Here is a 16923-nt window from a genome sequence, read left to right as displayed (position 1 = left end):
GCATTGAGATCAGCAGACCTTTGCAGTAACTGGTGACTGTGAAGGTCCCACAAGTCTCCTGTCCTCAGTCACAAAGCCTCAGAGCCCAGCATCTTGGTGTCACCAGGACCAGAGGGGCCAGGCAAGCAGAGCTGCGGGGGAGGGGAGGGGGAGGACCCCCTCTGCTGCCCCTCACTCCTGGACTGGGATGAAGCGTGTGATCCTCAACCATTGTTAGGGGGGTGGAGGGGGAGGGCTCCCAGAAGGTCATCCTATGGCAGGCAAATCTTAAAAAGGAATGAAATAAAATTCATATTTTAAAGCAAGAGAAACAAGTAAACTCTCAAGGGTGAAACAGATCACCAGTCCAGGTTGGATGCATGAGACAAGTGCTCAGGGCTGGTGCACTGGGAAGACCCAGAGGGATGGGATGGGGAGGGTGGCGGGAGGGGAGATCGGGATGGGGAACACATGTAAATCCATGGCTGATTCATGTCAATGTATGGCAAAAACCACTACAATATTGTAAAGTAATTAGCCTCCAACTACTAACACATATATATGGAATTTAGAAAGATGATCATGATAACCCTATATGCAAAACAGAAAAAGAGACACAGATGTACAGAACAGACTTTTGGACTCTGTGGAAGAAGGCGAGGGTGGGATGTTTCGAGAGAACAGCATTGAAACATGTATATTATCTATAGTGAAACAGATCACCAGCCCAGGTTGGATGCATGAGACAAGTGCTCGGGCCTGGTGCACTGGGAAGACCCAGAGGGATCGGGTAGAGAGGGAGGTGGGAGGGGGGATCGGGATGGGGAATACATGTAAATCCATGGCTGACTCATGTCAATGTATGACAAAACCCACTACAATATTGTAAAGTAATCAGCCTCCAACTAATAAAAAAATAAATAAATAAATGAAAAAAAATTGCAAATAAAATGTTTCTCTGCCCATTTGGGCCTCTTCCTTCCTGCTAGTATGCATTGTGCATTAATCTGACCTCCTTCTGCTGCTGCTGCTAAGTCACATCAGTCGTGTCCGACTCTGTGAGACCCCATAGACGGCAGCCCCCATAGACGGCAGCCGTCCCATCCCAGGGACAGGGGAGCCATCCCTGGGATCCTCCAGGCAAGAATACTGGAGTCGGTTGCCATTTCCTTCTCCATTGCGTGAAAGTGAAGTTGCTCAGTCATGTCCAACTCTTAGCAACCCCATGGACTATATAGCCTACCAGGCTCCTACGTCCATGGAATTTTCCAGGCAAGAGTACTGGAGTGGATTGCCATTGCCTTCTCCAATCTGACCTCCCAAAGAGCAGAAATATCTGCTCCACCATAGAAATCAATTTTTCTAGCCCAAGTCATGGAACTTCTTAGAAGATAACATTGCTTACTTACTTACAACCTTACTGAGGTCACTAGATGTATTACTTGTGTTCTTCCCATTTTACAAGATTCTTGTTTCTTGAGTCAACGATGAAAAAAATAACTAGGCTACTTGAACCCACCTGCAATGCAGGAGACCCTGGTTAGATCCCTATGGCGGGAAGATCCCCTGGAGAAGGGATAGGCTACCCACTTCAGTACTCTTGGGCTTCCCTGGTGTCTCAGTCAGTAAAGAATCCGCCTGCAATGTGGGAGACCTGGGTTTGATCTCTGGGTTGGTAAGATCCCCTGGAGGAGGGCATGGCAAACCACTCCAGTATTCTTGCCTGGAGAATCCCCATGGACAGAGGAACCTGGCGGGCTGTAGTCCATGAGGTCTCAAAGAGTTGGACACAACTGAGCGACTAAGCATACATAAGCACAGGCTACTTGAAATGAAATATAATACATAGTTCTCTAAGATCCATGATTGTAATAGTGTGATTCTAGATATGAGAAGAAGCAACAGGTAGAAACCGTCTCCTGGAACTGAGAGACTTGTAAGACTTGTAAGACAGGTGGTCCAGCTGTCTTTTAGCTACTGTTGTCAGGACAGGGTGAGTAATAGCATGTGAGTGGTCTATCCGTGAAATCCCCAACTGACCTGAGAATGAGCATTCCTAGCACCCTGGGACAAATTTGTGAAAAATGTCTCCTAAACCTTGGCTGAAATTAAGACAGAAACAGAGGGAATTGTGTAATAAAGAATGTTGCCGATTACCCAATTCTACAAGAATCAAGCCCAAACTTCCTTGGTGGTCCACTGCCTATGACTCTGCACTCCCAACACAGGGGCCCTGGGTTTGGTCCCTGGTTGGGCAACTAGATTCCATATATTGCAACTAGGACCCAGCCTAGCCACATACATAAATAAAAATATATGCTTTTGAAAAAGAGAAACAAGTCATTAGCCACTGCAGTCACTGATCTACAATCCACCCTGGAAGGGATTCAGGGTGAAAATCAGTATAAAGTACTTTGTGCTCTGGGACAAGTGTAAGAACCAGACCTCAGATAGTTAGATATTTTCAGAAGAATTTTTTTTATGAGCCCAGTTTCTTGCATCTTCCCATATTCAGAAAAGCACTAAAACCATTACCCAAGATATCTGGTCCTCATGAAGGGCAGTAACCTATACCAAGCTATATGTCCCCAAATCACATACATCCTGTTCTTCTTGCTTCTCCAGGACAGGTCTCAGAGCTTCCTGAGAGACTGTCTCCCCAATTATACTCTTCAGGTTGGCTCCAATAAAACTTCTTTTTCTTTCTTAAGTTGACTATTGACTAATTTTTCATCGATAAACACACTGACACACCCAATTTGTGTGCAGGAGTATCATATTCTTATATTTCCTGAATCAAATGGAACTCAGCCCTGGGACCTCACTTCCCAGGAGGATGGAAATGCCTCTGTGCTTTAGTAAAAGAATTGCCCAGGGTGGGCTCACCTGAGGGGCTCACTGTCCAAGACTGGTGGTTATCAGGGCGGCTGCTCCACCCCTCCTGTTGACGGGTTAAGGGTCATTTGTCACAATTCCAAGGCTGGTCCAGTCCCCTCACTGTGGAGCTCAAAAGAGAGTGTAAAGGTCCTCTGCTTAGTCCAACCCTCTCATCATAGAGGAGGAGCAGCTGGACCCCAGGGAGGGGCAGGACGTTTCCAGAGTCACCTGTGTGTGGCAGAGTCAGAGTCAGGACCAGGTGTCCTGTCCCCAGGCCGGCTGTCTGTCCATGGCCCCATGCTACTTGTGACAAGTGTGGCAGCAGCATTCTCCAGGCTGGGATTCTGCCCCGTCCACCCTCGTTCTACACAAACCTGCCCCGTCCCCTTGAGTAGGTCACTCACTGCTGCTGAGTCGGTTTCCTAATCTGCTAGATGGGGGAGGGGTGCCAGAGACCCCTGGTCCTTCCCAACGCCACCTTTCCCTGATCTTTTCTGCTGGGAGTACAAAGGGACTATTCCCAAATAGAAGAAATGGAAACCCAGCATGAGAAAGAGGTAGATGGGGGTCCACAGCTCGGTCCACAGTTACATGTGGTCCTGCCTCCAGTCAAGTGGCCCCACAGCCTTGGTCTGGTCTCCCTGGAGATGAACCATGAGTTGCATGGAGAGCAGAGCCCAAGAGATCTGGTTTCTGGTTTCAGTTCTGCCACAGGATAACTCATGAGCATGGATGAGTCTCATCACTGATCTGAGCTCCAGTTTCTCGTTCATGAAATAGGAAAATTAGTCTAAAATCATGGGTTTTGAGCTAAGTCCTGTGGAGACCTTTGTTTCTAGTGAGATGATGGGGTTGCAAGCAGGGTGTTGGCCCACCCAGCATTTTCTCTAACCAGAGCAACCTGGCTTGAATCAAACTCCCACTCAAGATCTCATTTGAAAATAAGATTGGAAAGATTGGAAGTGATTCATATGCTCATCTTTAGGGTGGTTGTTAATAAACTATGTTGTAGACAGGAGAAGGAATACTAAACATCTGGGAAAAAATGAGGTTGCTCTCAAATAATGATAAGGAAATATCTCCAGTATATACAAAGTAAAAACAGTAAGATATATAGTATGCTATTTTAAAATGTATAATAGGGAAAGAAATAAAAATAAAAATATCTATAGATGATTGGTTTGCTTCAAGAAACACAGAAAGGACCCCCAGGAGTTCAGTGGAGCAGATGCCTGGTCTTAATCAGGAAGAGGAACTGAAGAGAGAGTAGATGGAGCCACAGGTAGAAGTGAGGTTTCTCAATATATGGCTTTTAAAAGAATATTTTTATTTTGAGTCATGTAAATATATTACCTTTTCAAGAACTTAAAGTTTAAGTTTGAAAAATATACCAACTGGAGAAGAAGGGTCAGGGGAGGGATAGTTGGCAGATGGTCTCCATGTTCCCTGCAACTCTGATGGACAGTCTGGGGGAGGATATGAGAGATTCCCACACAAACCTGTCTCCAAAGGCAGAGGGAAGGGAGGTGTCTTGGGTCTAGGGGTCTGGGGAGGGGGAGCTGTGGCCCTCAAGACCACCTGCTATGACCAGGACTCCCCCAGTCCTTTAGCACACACAGCTGATGGAGAAGACCCCCGGTGCCCAAGCCTCAGGCCTTTCCCTTGCTCCCTGCATGGCCTAGGCTCCCTGTCTTCTGGGGCAGTGGTTAGAGGCTCCCTTCTCAGCCGGCCAGCCAGAGCCTCCTCCAGGCAGCATGACTCTAGCTTACGCCCCTACCCCCCAAGACTGTGGCCTGAGCTGCATCCAGAACAGAGCCCGGGGCACAGATGTTCCCATTCTCTGGCTCTGCAGCAGCTTCTTGGAATAATCATGGAGATAGCCTTCCTTAATTTACATTTGAGTGGAGAGAAGAGGATTTCTTCTCTCCTGGGGCATCAGGCACCTGGTTATCTGCCCTGGGAACCAGTGCAGGATGCCAATCCATGTGGCCTTTGTCTGTGTTTTTGTCTCCTGTCTCAAGGTGTCTGTACGGAGGCAGATGAGCTGAGGAGAAGGCAGTGTCTAAGGTCTCCACGCTCCCTCTGGCATTTTCTGGCTGGCTTGTCAACAGAAGTGGTCTGGCAGAGATGAGGGCACTGCTGCAGGACCTCTGGTTGGGGCACTGCAGTTAGAGCAGGACAGACAGGAGCCCAGAGATTATTCCTGGACCCAAGAGAAGAAGGAGGGGGCTCAGCCTTTCCTGAGGTTCTACTACCTGCTGAGTTTTGCAGGAAGCCAGACTTGAAATCCAGGCTCTGACAAGGAGTAACTGTGTAACCTTGAGCAAAAGATATAATGTAGTTTTTGGGCCTCAGTTCAACATCTATAAAATGGGGATGACAATAAATATATCTCTGAAGATGAAATAGAGATAAGTAACCTAGTCAGACTGTTGTTGCTGGAGAAATGGCCATTCCATTCCTCTTGGGTCTAGGGTGCAATGCCAAATCCAGGGAGAGTTTAAGATCTTGAACCAAGTATCTAGGTTCAAATCCCAGCTCTGTCACTTCCTATCTGTGTGATCTTGGCCGGTTGACCTTTCTGTGCCTGTGAAAATGGGGACACAGAGTGCATAGTCCAAGGGCTGTTGGGAGGAGCAAATGAATTCACAGCAGCGCTTGACCTGCAGTGAGCATGACACGTGTGACCTTTTGTAACTATCGTGTCCACAGCAGCCCCGCTGCAGCCCAAGTCCTCAGGGCCCCTTTCTCAGCCGACAGAACCTGTGAGCTATAACCTGAGGTCTCTTCTGGAGCCAGGCTGGGCTGGTGAGCGTTTGCCCTGTTGCTCATTTCTGGATCTGCTTCTGACCAGGGGTTGGGAGGTAATGATGGGAGCTCCATTCAAGCCCATCTCCTCACCCCAACTCCAACCAGCATCTATTTCCATAAATCCCTCGAGTGCTTTGTCTGGAAGAAGAGTGAGCTTCCTCAGGCAACAAAGTTCTCAGAAACCATCCATCTGGGCAGCTCGTGGAGTGGGGCTCCCTCTGGGCATCCTCCCCTCCCTACATTGACCCTGACAAACCTTAGGACAAATGACACCCTCTCAGCACTACAGCCAAGGGAAGGCACTCCTCTGGTCCCAGCTGCAGCCTGCTTGCCCCTCAGGCTCCCAGCTGCCCACTGCTACCAGCAGCACGCCATCCCTCAGGCCACCAGGTGACCACAGTGGTCCATGTCCATGCTGAGCTGGGGCCAGCTGCCCATCAGTCCAGACCACTGCCCCCAGTAACACTCTCGTTGCTAGTCTGGGACCACACTTTTTGCTAATCCCTAAGAAGAAAGAGCCTGTGTTTCTTTCTGTTGCTCCAGGTGGAAAGAAGGATTCCAGAATATTCTGTTCCTGGACCCTGCAGAGGCTGGCAGAGACCCAGATCCCTCCATCATCTCAACCTTTGCCCCCCACCACAGCACCCTGGCATCCCTGCTTTCTCCTCTTCCCGCTCCACAAACTTGTTTTAAGCTTTGTTCTTGGTGTCAAGAAGTTGCTCCTTATAAGCATGTAAGGAAACAGTGTTCTGCATCATCGAGCAAATAGGGGGACAGAGTTCCCAGTCCATTTGTAGGAAGCTGTCATTTTTTTGTTGAAACAGGCCTAATCTGTTATGTGTATATTATTATGGCCTATTGTAAAATAGAATGCAAAACTATACATTCAGCTTCAAGTAAACTATGAGGCTTCAAACATAAACACTACAATATAGATGCACCAAGTAGAGCATTTACCTCTTTCACTCATGAATATATTCCCAGCACTGAACTGGGCTGACACAAACAGGTATTTGTTGAATGAATATGACTTTATAATATAGCCTTATGAATATTGCCTTACAGCCTCAGAATCCAGGTTGAACCTCCTGACCAGGATACATTCTGTTCTTTCTGTCTTTAGTGGAAATGTTACAGAATCACTGGGTTTTGTGTTATCTCTTTTAATCTCCTAACAACATCATGGTCGTGTATAATGGACACATCTGTGAAGCAGAATCACTGAGAATGTGAACTCCCCCCTATATTAGAGGATGTCCCTGCCATGTGAGTTTTGGGGAGAGACTGGGCCTGAACCTCAATAAGAAACATAAATGGGCAGATAAATAATTAACCTGACACACATGGGCTTGGACACACACCCAAGGAGCAGGTGACAAACAGACACAGGTCAGATCATTTGCTTCTGCGGGGCCTGCAGTAGCACCCAGTGTGTGATTCCAATGGCCACGGTGCCTGAACCAGCTGCCCTTGGCTGTGCCCTGGCTACCTAGCTCCTGCCTTCCTGGTCTGAGCCTATTTCTGAGACTGGTCCCACCTTAATAATTCTCTAAGCTACCCAGCAGCTCTCTAGTACAGTTGTTCTCTTCTTAAGTTGCCAGAGATGTTCTCTGCAGGTCTAATCAAGAGCCCATCATATCTAAAAGCAGGTGCTAATTATCTCTATTTTCTGGATGATGAAACTGAGGCTTAGAGTGGCATTGACTGAGCACAGGACTGCCATATTCCAGGCTGAGCTCTGGCCTCAGTTCAGGGTTGGGGGACATGTAGATATGTCAGTGGAAAGGCACTGAGATGACCAAGAGGAATTGGGAGAAGTTCTCAGTGGCTGGAGGGAGGGAGGCAAAGAGGCAAGAGAGATAGAAAGAGGTGTTAGCTTGCGGGGCTTTGGAGGTGATATTTTGGAATGTGTGTTTCATCTTGAGGGAGCAAAGAGAAGCCTGAAAAGTTTTCTTAGTTAAGTTCACTCCAAAGCAGACATTCAGGTAAAAAATGGAAACAGAGTCATTAGCAGGAAACTTATGGCAGGAGAGCAAGTGAGGGGATGGATGCATCTGGACCAGGTGGTGACTCTAGAAATGAAGAAGAGAGAGGATGGATTCACAAGTATTTTGTGAAAAGCATCTGTGAAGGTGCTGCCATTGACTGAATGCGAAAGATGAGGAAGGATCAGCATGTTTTGGGACCAGGAGTTTCAAGAGGTGGAATTGGACATGTTGAGTGTGAGGTACCATACATGATTCAGAGAGAGCACTCAGGAGGTAGCTGAGATTAGCTCTGGAGGCAGGAATTGGGGATTTGTCATCATTCAGCCAATTTGCTTCATTCAGCATCTTCTTAAATGTCACATCCAAGGAGCAGTCTTATCTACTCCCACATTCCAATAACTCCCTCTTCACCTGTTTTCCCTTTGTCATTATATTTATTACCAGATAACATGCTATTATATATTGGTTTGCATATTATCCATCTAGATAGGTAGGATTCGTGAGGGAAGAAACTATTGGTTCCATTTTCTGCTCTCTGTCCAGTGACTAGAACACTTAAAGTCATCTGACTGGATAAGGACTAGAAGGTGCACAGAGAAGAGGGGGTCTAGGCTGGAGTCTGAGGACCTGAGGCCCTCAGACAATGGGAGAGGAGGAGGAGCGGGGAGAAAAGGAGGGATGAGAGGCTGAGTAGCAGGGGGACCATCACTCCAGAGAATGGTTCCTGGTGAATTGTGTGGAGAGATCTATTTCTTAATAAACTTTCTTCCTCTAGAAGCACACAAGCTGGGCCTCAGGAGCAGATGGAAGAATAGCACGTGTATCTGGAGGGACCTCAAGGAAGCGTGGAGGCAGGAGCTGAGGCTGCCTCCCTGAGCTCCAGCTGGTTCCCCCTTTCTTGGCCTCCCTTCCCAAAGCACTCAGTGTGTGGTGCCCAGAGGGAGTGGCGGGGCGCTGGGAGCACCTGGGACAGAGTGTTAGTTGTTAAGGGAGCAGGAGGGAGAGGTGAGGTTACAGCTGTCCCGGGGGGCATCAAGTGTCAGTAATCGTGGTCCCTCCCCTCATCAAGACCAGCTGAATGTTTGCTCTCAAATATTTCAAAAATCTGCCCCTGCCCTCCACCCCTGAAGTGTCTTTGCTCAAGGCCCATCATCACGTACCTGGACTATGGAATCAACCTCCAAACTGGCTACCCACCTTCTTGGCCAGCCTCCATTCCATTTTCCTCCTACAGCCAGCATCCCAGTTCCAGAGTGGGCCCCTAATGGATCAGCCCCTCCTTAGAGAATGTCAGTGAGGCCTTATCACTTACAGCTAAGATCCTACTTGTGTCTCTGGTGTCCATGTCCATCTACATTGAGCCCTGTCTGCTGCTCCTGCAACACTTCCCTTCCTCCCCACCTCACCTGTTGTGCTCACATGAGACCTAGGAGCTTCCCACATCAGATTACTTCACAGAAGTGTCACTCTGAAAGCAATCGGAGATGGAGTTGGTGGAATCAAGGAAGACCTCCTGGAGAAGGTGATTAAAAGTTAAGTCTTAAAGGACATATAAAAAGGTTAACAAAGCAAAGAAGTGAGGAAGAGTTTTGGGTTGTGTGATTTGCTCAAGGGTCTCATGAAGTTTCAATGGCAGAGTGGATGTGACTGCTGCTTGTGTGTGGGAGGAGGGAGAAGAGAGAATTGAACATGGCCAACTAGAGGCTAGTCTATATGCCCACTTGGGTCAGGAATGAGGTTTGGGGTGGCAGAAAGTAAGGAGTTGGAGCTGAGACACTTCCCTAAAGCCAGGACCACATTGCAACCTCACCTAGAGTAGACAAGGAAAACCATGCCCTTCAGCAAGAGGAAAGGTCAAAGCTGATCCCCACCTTGACAGGAGTTTTGGATTTTTTTTTAAGTCTCCACAAGAGAAGCAAAATCTAAGTCTTCATTTCCGGTGAAATGGGTCCAAATATACATGACCTCTGAGGTCAAACAATGCCAACCTGGAAATTAACACAATTGGCACCCAACAGGTGTTTGGTCTGGAGTGTCCTGAGCAGAAGCAAGTGCAATTATTCTGGGTGAAGCGTCCAACAAAGATGTGAGGACTCTCCCAGAAAAGTGGGTCCTGTAAGAGGGGGTCACAGTTTAATAACAAAGCACATGAAGGATCAACCCACTGTGAGTCCCAGGAGCTCCAGTGAACACACACTAATATGAAATACTCCGCAAACCAATACACTTTGATAAACAAATACACTAATGATAAACACATTAGAAAAAGACACCATGAAAAAAAGACAGGAAGATAGGAAAGAGAACTGTAATGGGTTGAAGAGGGTCCTCTTGAAACTCATGTCTACTCAGAACCTCAGAACGCGGCCTATTTATATAGAAGTATGGTGATGCAAACATACTTAATTAAAGATTTGGGGATGGAGATCATCCTGGATGGAGGGTGGGACCACAGTCCAGTGACTGGTGTCTTTACAAGAGAAAGGACACAGAGATTTACACACAAAGAGTTGAGAGAAGATGAGCACATAAAGACAGAGATGGAGTTAAGGGGGGGGGGGCTACAAGACAAGGGGTCTCCAGAAGCTAAAGCAGGCAAGGACGGACCCTCTCGGAGCATCACAGGCAGCACAGCCCTGCTTACACCTTGATTTCAGACTTATGACCTCCAGAACTGTGAGAGAATAAATCTCTCTTGTATTAAACCACCAAGCTCATGGTAACCTTATGCAACAGCCCTTATGCAACAGGAAATAAAAATAACTAAAACTTGGAAAATATAGTCTCTCGTATTTTTATAAATTACCAGATAAGCTAGCTGACCTATTCTAGAGCATGGTAGTCACATGGATCCCAGGACCCCTTGTTATTTCCTGTGTCCCCCAGTGTCTGAGACTCACAGGGGAGGGTCCACTGATCTAGAGAAGGGGAGTCAGTCCAAATGCCCACAGGAGCCAGGAAGGAAGGAAATAAGTAAAGGGGATGGAGAGGACCAGGGCCCCTGGAGAGGACCACCTGCACCTGTCAGGGGTGGTGGAAAAGAAGGAGGCCCTGTGCATGACACACTCTCATGTGTATAAAATGGAAAAAAAAGATACAGATATGCCCTACAAACATGTGCATTTATGTACACACAAGTCTACATATTTCAGAACATGTGAAATGTGTTGAAGGCTGTACATGGGGTTAAGGACACAGATGCTCCCTGGATGGAGAGGTGGACATTTCTGTGAGCAGGCAGGAAGCCTGGTCATGCCCAAGAGAAAAAATCAGGACATGTGAGATGATCATAGACTTGCTTTATGTCAATTATACAGAAGAATAAGAGAAATATAGAAAACTACACGAAGATATGAATGGAAAACTATATAGAGGACATAGCCTCATCAGCTCCAGTCCCCCAGCCCCCCAAGGACACACAGCCCAGTGACACCAGACCTCCTGAGGCTTCTAAAGGAGCTGGGAGTCTGAATTTTCGTGTGAAATTAAAGCACTGCAGCTTCCAAACCCTTAGGGAAAGAGATATTAATGCTAGTGATTCTACATCATTTCTTCATAAAAACACTGTGATAGAAAACTGAACACATCAAGAGTCCACCTCCAGTGCAAACTGGTTTGTAGCCCCTGACCTGGAGCAAATCAAGCTTCATATGCCTATGTCCAGAGTGGGGCCAGAGCCTTCTGGGTCCTCTGTGAGGGGGGCGGGGAGGGGAACAGATAGGGGGCATGGATTGAGAGCGCCCTGTCAGAGACCCTCTGAGGAGCCCTTCACGTGCTTTTATTCATTTAATTGACACATAGTTGGTTATAAGCCCATTGCACAGATGGGGAACCTGAGGTTCTGAAGAGTAAATGGACAGGATCATCCAGTTATGAAATGTCTTATCCTTGTCACTCTGGTGTCCATTTTCCCTCCTCCTTCTCTGTCCTTCTGGCACCTCCTCCCTCCTTCCTCTGTACCGGCCATGACCTTCCCCGCTCCCTATCTTCCAGTCCACACGCCTGGCTGCTGGGCAGGCAGGGCTCAGCCACATCCAGGCTGGGCTCTGACAGGGGCGCCACGTCCAAGCTCACAGATTAGTGTGGGGAGACTCAGGCAAACCTGCTGATTTCCAGGGGGAGGAATGGGGGCCCAGAGAGGGCACAGGCCTGACCCAGGGTCACACAGCAGGAACCTCCATGCCTCTCCTTCCCCAAGTCCTCCCTCTGTGCTATTAAATGGATCTAAAGTTGTCTTTTAGCCTTAGGTGTAAATTGCAGGGTCATTTTGTCTAGGTAAGTTGGGAACAGCTTTGGGGACAGACACTCCCATCAGCCCTCAACCCAGTGCCCCTCCCCACCCCAGCAGTGCCCACTGGGAGGCCCGCAGGCTCCAGGGCTCCACTGGCAACTGGGGCTCAAGGAGCTCTGGGAGTCCAGGGAGGTTCTCAGGTTTGCTCTGTCTCTCTTTCCAGCCTCAACTCGTCCCAGGGTTTATTATCAGCAAAGGTGACAAGGCCCTTGATGTCAGGAAATGGGCTGGGGCTCAGGGTGCTGGCCCTTCAGCCCTGGGGGCCTCTCAACAAATAGTCACTTGGAAACAGGGCAGCTGTCCCTGAGGAGGGGCGGGCTGGGAAGGGCTTCACTCCCCCCACACTGGACCCTGGAGGAGCCCCTGTGTGAGCAGGACTGCAGCCCTGGCTGGCGGGACTGCCTTGGGCAGGTGACCTGGGCAATTCCATGGTCTCCAGGGTCCCTGCCACTCTGGCCACGTGTCCCTGCCAAAGCCCTGAAACCTCTTCAGGCCCCTGTTCTCCTGTCTCAGTTCCAGTCCAGGCCCCTCCTCCATGGGGAAGGTCGACTCCAAGCCTGCATCCCTTCTGGGTCAGAAGACACCTACTGGGCTGCCTCAGGGCCACTGGAATCCACACCCCCTGACCCCCAGTCATCTCTAGTCTGTCACCACAACCCCCACTCCAGTCCTGGGTGCCTTCTCGGGGCTGTACGCTCCTAGGGGTCCAGCAGATGCCTCCTCTTTCAGCTCCTGCCCTTAAAAGGAGGCCAGTCATCCATCCATCCCCACCCCCTCCCTGGGATGCCCTGAAAGACTTCACATCAGAATCAGATATAGCATCCTTGTTCATTTCCAATTCCTTCTTCCCAGCTTGGAAGCTGCTAACCAGTCTCCCAGGCCAGGAGAATCCTCACTCAGGTAGGACTACTTCTAGATATTTCCAGACTCACATCTGGATGGCAGTTTTGGAGCTTAAAAGCTAAACATTATGTTAATTTATTCTGTGGTTCCTCCAGGACACTCCACCTTGGAGTCATGCTGGGTTGGAGTCTCCCTGCCCCAGCGGGGAAGAGTCACATGGGAAGCCAAAATGCGGGGGAGGGGATTCAGAACAGTTTCTATTTTCCGTGTCATCTTGCCCCCACATCCCCACGGCCTTGCTCTCACCCTATGGCTCCTCCGTTTAATCTCTGAAGCTGCCCTCCTCAGGGTGGAACTGTGTCCCCTCAGATGGCAGTTCCTTCTAGTGATGGCTCCTGGGAGGACAGGCCAGGACACGTGTGTCTCCAGGTTGCTGTGGAAGGAGGCTGTGGCCCTGAAGGTGTGTCCTGAGTCTCAGAGCCCCGAGCTTTGGTCCTGGGCTCCCACCCACGGCCGGGCTGACCTGCTGAACTGTAGAGCAAAGTGCTCAAACCTACAGCTTTGGCATTTTCATCTGGATTTCCCACTCCTATCTACGGGGCAACCTCAGGGAAATACTTAACTACCCAGCTTCAGTTTTCTCATCTGTAAAATGTGGTCAGCAGTACAATCCAATATCCTATTTTGAAAACCTTTGGGTCTGCTCCAGAATTCAGAATTTTTCAGCTGCAGATAGGTGACATGGTGCATCTACTCTACATGATATAACACTCACGGGGGTCTGAAAACACCTTGTAATCAAATACATTAGTGTTTCTGCAACTGAACTTTTGAATGTAAATTGTCTCATGTTTGTTTAGGTCAAAACTTGTTACCAAATGAATTTTTTCAAAATTCATTTTTCAATTTTCATAGCCTTGAAGGGTTGGGGTTGCAGATAAGGACCAGCCTAACTTCTGTCTCCATAGATAAAGGTACACAGCTCAGAGAGATAAAATATTCATGGTTTGAGGCCAGACCAAACATGGCTATAAGGTTTGGGATAAGACGAGTCTCCTGACAAGACCAAGGCTGATGGGTGGGGAGAAACATTCTGGAGCAGCTGTGCAGTTACCCGAGTGTCTGAGCCATTGGTTCCAACTCCGCAGATCCTGAGCCTCAGCCCTCACAGGACCCTGAGGCTTTTCCAGGCGTCTTGACTCCACAGCTGGATCTTTTTCTGGTGGGTCTCAGCAAAGACCACTGCCGTATGGATGACCTAGACCTGTACAACATCACAACTTCCACATGACTGTCCTCAGGCCTGGACTCTCTGACCATCATCATGGGCTACTTCCTCCGCCTGCTGCAGCTGCTGTCCACCTGTGTGGCCTTCTCACTGGTGGCTGGTGTGAGCACTTTGCAGGTGGCCGCAGGTAACTGGCCCATATTTGTCTGGTGCTTCTGCTTCGTCGTGACCCTCATCATCCTCATAGTTGAGTTGTGTGGGCTTCAGCCCCGCCTCCACCTCTCCTGGGACGGCTTTCTCATCACCAGCGCCTCCTGTGCCACCTTCTTATGTCTCTCAGGCTCCATCGTCTTTGCCACCGCCTGCATCCAGTTGCTGCCTCACAGCCCCTTCGGCAACCATGCCATTGCGGTCACTGCCTTTTCCAGCCTCGCATCTCTGGCTTATGCCACTGAAGTGGTCTGGACCTGCGCCTGGTCTGGAGAGTTCTCCTGCTCTGTGCTCACCTTGCCAGGCCTGCTTCACAGGCTGGAGATCTTCGTGGCCTGTGTCATCTTCGCCTTCATCAGCAGCCCCCACCTGTACGTGCACCAGCCGGCCCTGGAGTGGTGCGTGGCCGTGTATTCCATCTGCTTCCTCCTGTCAGCCGTGACCCTCCTGCTGAACTGGTACAACTGGGACAACAGGCTGCCTGTCCCCGTCCCCCTTGTGCATTTGGGGCTGACCCTGCTCTCCGCCCTCCTCTACGCCTCAGCTGTGGTCCTCTGGCCGCTCTACCAGTTCAATGGGGAGTTTGGCGGGCAGCCCCAGAGGTCCAGTGATGTGAGTTGCCATGATAAACTCACCTACTATATGTGCACCTGGGACCAGCGACTGGCTGTGGCCGTCCTGACAGCCGTCAACCTGCTGATTTATGTGGTTGACCTGGTGGACTTGGCCCGCCGCTTTTTTTATCAGCTTCTGAGGCTCTGCATCAGGCCCCCCGATTCCCTCTTGTTGTCAGTGGAGGCATCTTCACCAAACTCAGTCGTCCTCTGATGCCTCTTCCTGGCTCCCTCTCTCCCTCCTCACATCCTTCCCCATTCATCTCACTCTCTTTTCTGTTTCCTTCCCTCCTTCTGGTCTGATTCCTTCCTGGGCTCTGGTGTGGTTGCCCACATTCTCTTTTGTCTGCTTTTCTTGCTGTTCCGTCTTTCCTATATTTTCTACTCTTTGTCCCTTTTCTGAGTATTCTTAGTTTTCTCATCTCTTGTGTCCTGACCACCTCTTCCCATCTTCCTTCTTCTGATCCATCAGGACCTGAGACTCCTTCATTCTCTGCCCACCACCCCCTTGCACCTCCTAAGGTGCTGACTCCACAGCACACAGCCTTCTGTTCACACCCCTGGCCTCTGGAGGCTCTGGTTGTCTGTCACCCTGGCTGTGTCTTAGCTGGTACAGATGTGTGGAGTGGGGTGAGTGCGGGTAGCTAGGGATTGGACCCCCTTTCTCCCAGTGGAGGTGGTTGTACAGTGTCATTGTTGTTCAGTCTCTCAGTCATGTCCAACTCTTTGCGACCCCCATGGACTGCAGCACACCTTGCTTCTCTGTCCTTCACCATCTCCTGGAACTTGCTCAAATGCAGTCCATTGAGTCAGTGATGCCATCCAACCATCTCATCCTCTGTCGCCCCCTTCTCTCCTGCTTTCAATCTTTCCCATCATCAGGGTCTTTTCTAATGAGTCAGCTTCTTTTTAAGTTAAAACAAAATCTCTGGAGGTTGATAATTTCCAGTGGGTGGGAGTCTTGAAGCAGAGACCTTGGGTCCCTGGGCCCCACCTGGTGCTCAGCCCCACCTGAGATTGGCTCCAGAATTTTTGCAGGCTCACTAAACCCACTGCCTAGAGGGCTTCTTAGAGGAAGTTGTGATGACTTCCATCCCAATTACTTTCTGGACATCGAAGTAGGAGCTGGCAGAGAACCCCAGCAGGTCCTGCCTCTGCAGGGAGAAGAGTGTGGCCCCTGCAGCCTTAAAGGTGATGTTAGCCTGGATTTTTTTTTTTTTTTCTTACTGATCAGGAAGGCAAAAATTAGTGAATATCTCTATTCTTAAAGGGGAAGTTTCTTTTCATTCTTTTTCCCAGTGGGGTTACTTCAGAGGGTGGAAATTGCTTCTACCATAGTGAAAGGAATTACATCCCTGACTGATGCACATATGATTCTGTGTGTCAGTGGCTTTCTCTGCTGCTTCCTATATCTCTGGGATTCATGAATAAGATGGTCTATATGAATATATAAGTATGTATATCTTATTCCCAGGAGCTTCTGGTTCCCATCAACCCCCTGCTGTCAATCATAGAGAAAATCTTGTCCCTTCTTCACAATCATAATGTACTTTTTTAACCTCAATACTAAGATAAAGGAAAACAAAACAAAACAATGCCTTTTCCCCTCCTCACCAATCAAGAGATCCTAATTAACCCAAATTGATCTAGAGCTCAGAAGAGGCCTAGCAGATTTCCCTCCTCACCCACCCAACCCTGGGTGGGGTCCCTGGCTGGGGTCCCTCCCACTGTCTTCCCACTGTCACCTGAGTTAGACCTTAGGGAGTGGACCATCTCTGGAAAACTAGAGTTTAGGCCACAGCCCAATGCCCAATATCCCATCACATAACTCTTAAAAGGCTCCTGCCAGCTCCTCGATGTCTTTCTTTAATAATTTGTGCCAGGGACTTCCCTGGTGGTCCATTGGTTGAGACTCGTGGCTTCCACTGCAGGGGGAGTGGGTTCTATACTTGGTCTGGGATCTAAGGTCCCACCTGATGTTCAGCGCAGGCAAAAACATTTTTTTAAAAAGAGTTGTGTGCCTGTGTGCATGCACAGTGTGTTTGCCTGTGTATGAGCATGCGTGTCCGTGTGCACGCTGGC

General features: G+C 49.1%; 1 protein-coding gene across 1 annotated transcript; it reads left to right on the top strand.

The window, feature by feature from the left end:
- The first annotated feature begins 5933 nt into the window (after positions 1-5933).
- On the top strand, positions 5934-15055 carry LOC136147459 (myeloid-associated differentiation marker-like). Its single transcript, XM_065906880.1, has 2 exons — positions 5934-6057; positions 14091-15055. The coding sequence occupies exons 1-2, from the start codon at positions 5934-5936 to the stop codon at positions 15053-15055; spliced, it is 1089 nt and encodes a 362-aa protein (XP_065762952.1).
- Positions 15056-16923: the final 1868 nt, after the last annotated feature.

This window comes from Muntiacus reevesi, chromosome 15 (genome assembly GCF_963930625.1).
Source record: "Muntiacus reevesi chromosome 15, mMunRee1.1, whole genome shotgun sequence".
In the NCBI taxonomy this organism is placed as follows: Eukaryota; Metazoa; Chordata; class Mammalia; order Artiodactyla; family Cervidae; genus Muntiacus; species Muntiacus reevesi.
Note: the sequence above shows the minus strand (reverse complement) of the source record. Positions and strands in the feature narration are given on the sequence as shown.

Excerpts from the sequence above, each read along its gene's own strand:
- LOC136147459 (XM_065906880.1), top strand. The coding sequence starts at position 5,934 with ATGACACCCTCTCAGCACTACAGCCAAGGGAAGGCACTCCTCTGGTCC. Across the intron at positions 6,058-14,090 it reads GCCATCCCTCAGGCCACCAG|GCCTGGACTCTCTGACCATC; the intron begins GTGACCACAGTG and ends GACTGTCCTCAG.